Source organism: Microcaecilia unicolor, chromosome 2, assembly GCF_901765095.1.
Source record: "Microcaecilia unicolor chromosome 2, aMicUni1.1, whole genome shotgun sequence".
Classification (NCBI taxonomy): domain Eukaryota; kingdom Metazoa; phylum Chordata; class Amphibia; order Gymnophiona; family Siphonopidae; genus Microcaecilia; species Microcaecilia unicolor.
In genome coordinates this window covers 251,870,437-251,873,754 of record NC_044032.1, presented here as the reverse complement: position 1 = coordinate 251,873,754, position 3,318 = coordinate 251,870,437, and the positions used below count along the sequence as shown (strand labels likewise).

Genomic DNA, 3,318 nt, shown 5'->3' with positions numbered 1-3,318 from the left:
TGCCTTTGACACACACCTGTGGTGTAATACACCACCACTAAGTTCAATTTAAAGAGCTGGGGAGAGCACATTTATGTCTCGGTGGTCACATGACCACCATTGGTAGCAGCAATCAGGACACAGTCTGCATTAGTCTTATTAGATATTTCACTTAACAATGTCTTGGTGGTCATGTGACTGCAATTTGGTATCAGCAATCAGTACACAGTAAGTTATGCTATTGTCCTGGTACCTAAAGTTACACATTTTTGGCCAAATACTTTTTTCAGAGCTTCTTTGACTTCATTGTTTCTTAGGCTGTAGATAAGGGGATTCAGCATGGGTGTGAGGACTGTATACACCAAAGAGACCAGCTTGTCTTTACTGGAGGCATAGCCAGAGTCAGGTCTGAAATATATGAAGATAATTGTTCCATAAAACAAGCTGACCACAGTAAGATGGGCTGCACAGGTGGAGAAGGCCTTCTGCCGGCCTTGAGCAGAACGGATTTTTAGTATGTTTGTGATGACCAAAACATAAGACAGTACTATTAAAAAAAATGGGAACAGTACCACCATAATACCTGCCAAATTAAGCATGGCCTCAGTGATGTGAGTGTCTGTGCATGCCAGTTTCAAAAGTGGTGGGATATCACAAAAGAAATTGGCCACTTTATTTGGGCCACAGAAGGTCAACTTAGATGTCAGCACAGCCAGCACCAAGGCATCCAGGAAACCAGAGACCCAGCAACTAACAGCCAGCTGAAAGCAGATGCTCTTCTTCATCAGCATGCCATAATGCAGTGGCATACAAATGGCCACAAATCTATCATATGCCATTGCGGCCAATAAAAAGCATTCTGAGCACCCCAAGAAATGCAGAAAGAAGATTTGTACCAAGCAGCCTTGGACAGAGATTGTTTTGTCATGGCCCAAAGAGATGGCTAGGATGATGGGTACAGTGGTTGAAATATAGAGGATTTCCAGGAGGGACAAGTTAGAGAGGAAGAAGTACATAGGAGTATGGAGGCGGGAGTCCATTTTGATGATAAAGAGAATGAGGGAGTTTCCCATTAGGCTCAGGTTGTAGATGATCAGCAGCAGGGCAAACAGAAGTGTTGAATGCTTTAGAAGATACTGATCTCCCAGTAGGATGAAATCTAATATAATAGTTCCATTCCTTCCTTCCATATTTTTTTGCTTTCCTGATCTCTGAAAACACAAGAATACAATATGCCATTATTTATATTACAAACCACTTTGGTATTAAGTTGAAAGGTGTTATAAAAAGTATAATGAACTAAATCTACTTTTCCAGATTCTGGATTGGCTTCAACAGTGAATCAGAAGTACCTATTGGTCATATCATCATGCCCTACTCATAGATTAACAACACAAAACAGCACATAGGGCTTAAAGACTGCTTTATTCAAAGACTCGAGCATCATAGCGCCTGCATCGGACGTCAATCTAGGATGCAACACAAAACTATATGTTGAAGTCAAGTTATACATATGACGATAAGTCTGCTCGATGAAGTCTTCCTGACAGCGGTACAGGCAGAGAAATTTGCTGTACACATATTGGGAATAATTTTTGAAAACCCAATTTTACATGCTTAAAAGGTCCTTTATAAAATTATCCCATGGGATACACATGTAAAAGCATGTGCAGTAACAAGAAGGCATACACTTTTACATGACCCACATATGTTCAGGGTCACAGTATGGGTGGAGTGCAGATGGAGTCAAGCACCACCATATGTGGGCTGTTTATGAAATCCACATCAGTAGTAGAGAGGTGTGGTAGCAATGTTAGTCCACTCTTAAATGGACCCGCTTACATTTATATCTACTATGGAGAAGGTGTAGATGTTCACACAGTATCTGCATTCATGTGGATTTCAATAGAAATCAAAATAAAACATGGAAAAGAAAATAAGATGATACCTTTTTTATAGGACTTTGGCTTATTTCCGATTTGACGAAGAAGGGCAACCTTCGAAAACTAATCAAGAAATGTATTAAGTTATGTCCAATAAAAAAGGTATCTTATTTTCTTTTCCATGTTTTATTTTGTTTGATTTCTATTGAAATCCACATGAATGCAGATACTGTGTGAACATCTACACCTTCTCCATAGTAGATATAAATGTAAGCGGGTGCATTTAGTTGTAGTTAAGTTGTTATGAGGCTATTTTCTAAAGACACATAAGTGCCATGGAACCGTATTTTACATAGAACCTAGAGATTGGAATTGAGACTTCCAGTTCAGGATGTGCTCATTTCCAATGGTTTTTTAGAACAGGAACTGGCATCACGGATTCTTTTTAAAAAATACCTACAGAAGAGCATGTGTATTTGCCAACACATGCGGGGCATCAGCTATTTTACAATAGTACACGTTGAAAAAGTGAATGGTACAGATCCATCAGCTTCCACATGGAGGTGTTGACACAAGGCAATTTCATCATTTGCACATGTAGCAGCCCTGTTTTATAAACCTACATGTATAAGTGTCACCAACTAATTAGTAAGAGTACAGTTTTCACATGGTTCATTTCAGAGATGGATATATATATATATATATATATATATATATATATATATATATATATATATATAAAATATAAAAAACAAAGGAATTAAGGAAAATGATTCCTTAAATTCCTCACGTAAAACTGGCCAAAACAAGTTAAAAAAAAAATCCCAAAACCTGTATGTTCCCTTAAGCAGGTGTAAATCCTATGAAGAATTTTTCTTCCAACAGGTATGTTCCCTTTGTAAAATGGGGAATACAAGTATAGATTTTAGTCCCAACCAAATCACCCTTCCCTTAAATGTCTATGTGGTGTGGATATCCGCATGTAAATAGTGGCTTTCTAAAATAGTTCTTTTTAGACATCTATGCAGTATACACATGCAAATGCTGTTGTTTACATGTGGAGTCCAGAATATTATCAAACTTGTATTACCTGATTGCTTATGACTCCAGTGATACTCTTTGATGGCTGCCACCTGTACTTGCAGAGTCTATAGATGTTGTCTTTGAAAAAGAAGCAGAATAAACAGCCCAGCACAGGCTTTATGATTGCTTCATTGATTTATCGGGCACAGTGCCTCCTAGGACAAAATCTGCTCCAACACAGTCCCTAGAAAGGTTCATTAGATTTTCCATGTTTCCAGCAGGGGCAGGATTGTTTCCTCTGACCAAGAAGGATTATGGTCTATACTCCTGTGCAGGGATTTTAACATAGTAATATAGTAGATGACGGCAGAAAAAGACCTGCACGGTCCATCCAGTCTGCCCAACAAGATAAACTCATATGTGCTAGTTTTTT

General features: G+C 38.4%; 1 protein-coding gene across 1 annotated transcript; it reads right to left on the bottom strand.

Moving 5' to 3' along the window:
- Positions 1 to 212: 212 nt before the first annotated feature.
- Positions 213 to 1,169, bottom strand: LOC115461995 (olfactory receptor 5V1-like). Its single transcript, XM_030192044.1, has one exon. The coding sequence runs from the start codon at positions 1,167 to 1,169 to the stop codon at positions 213 to 215; it is 957 nt and encodes a 318-aa protein (XP_030047904.1).
- Positions 1,170 to 3,318: the final 2,149 nt, after the last annotated feature.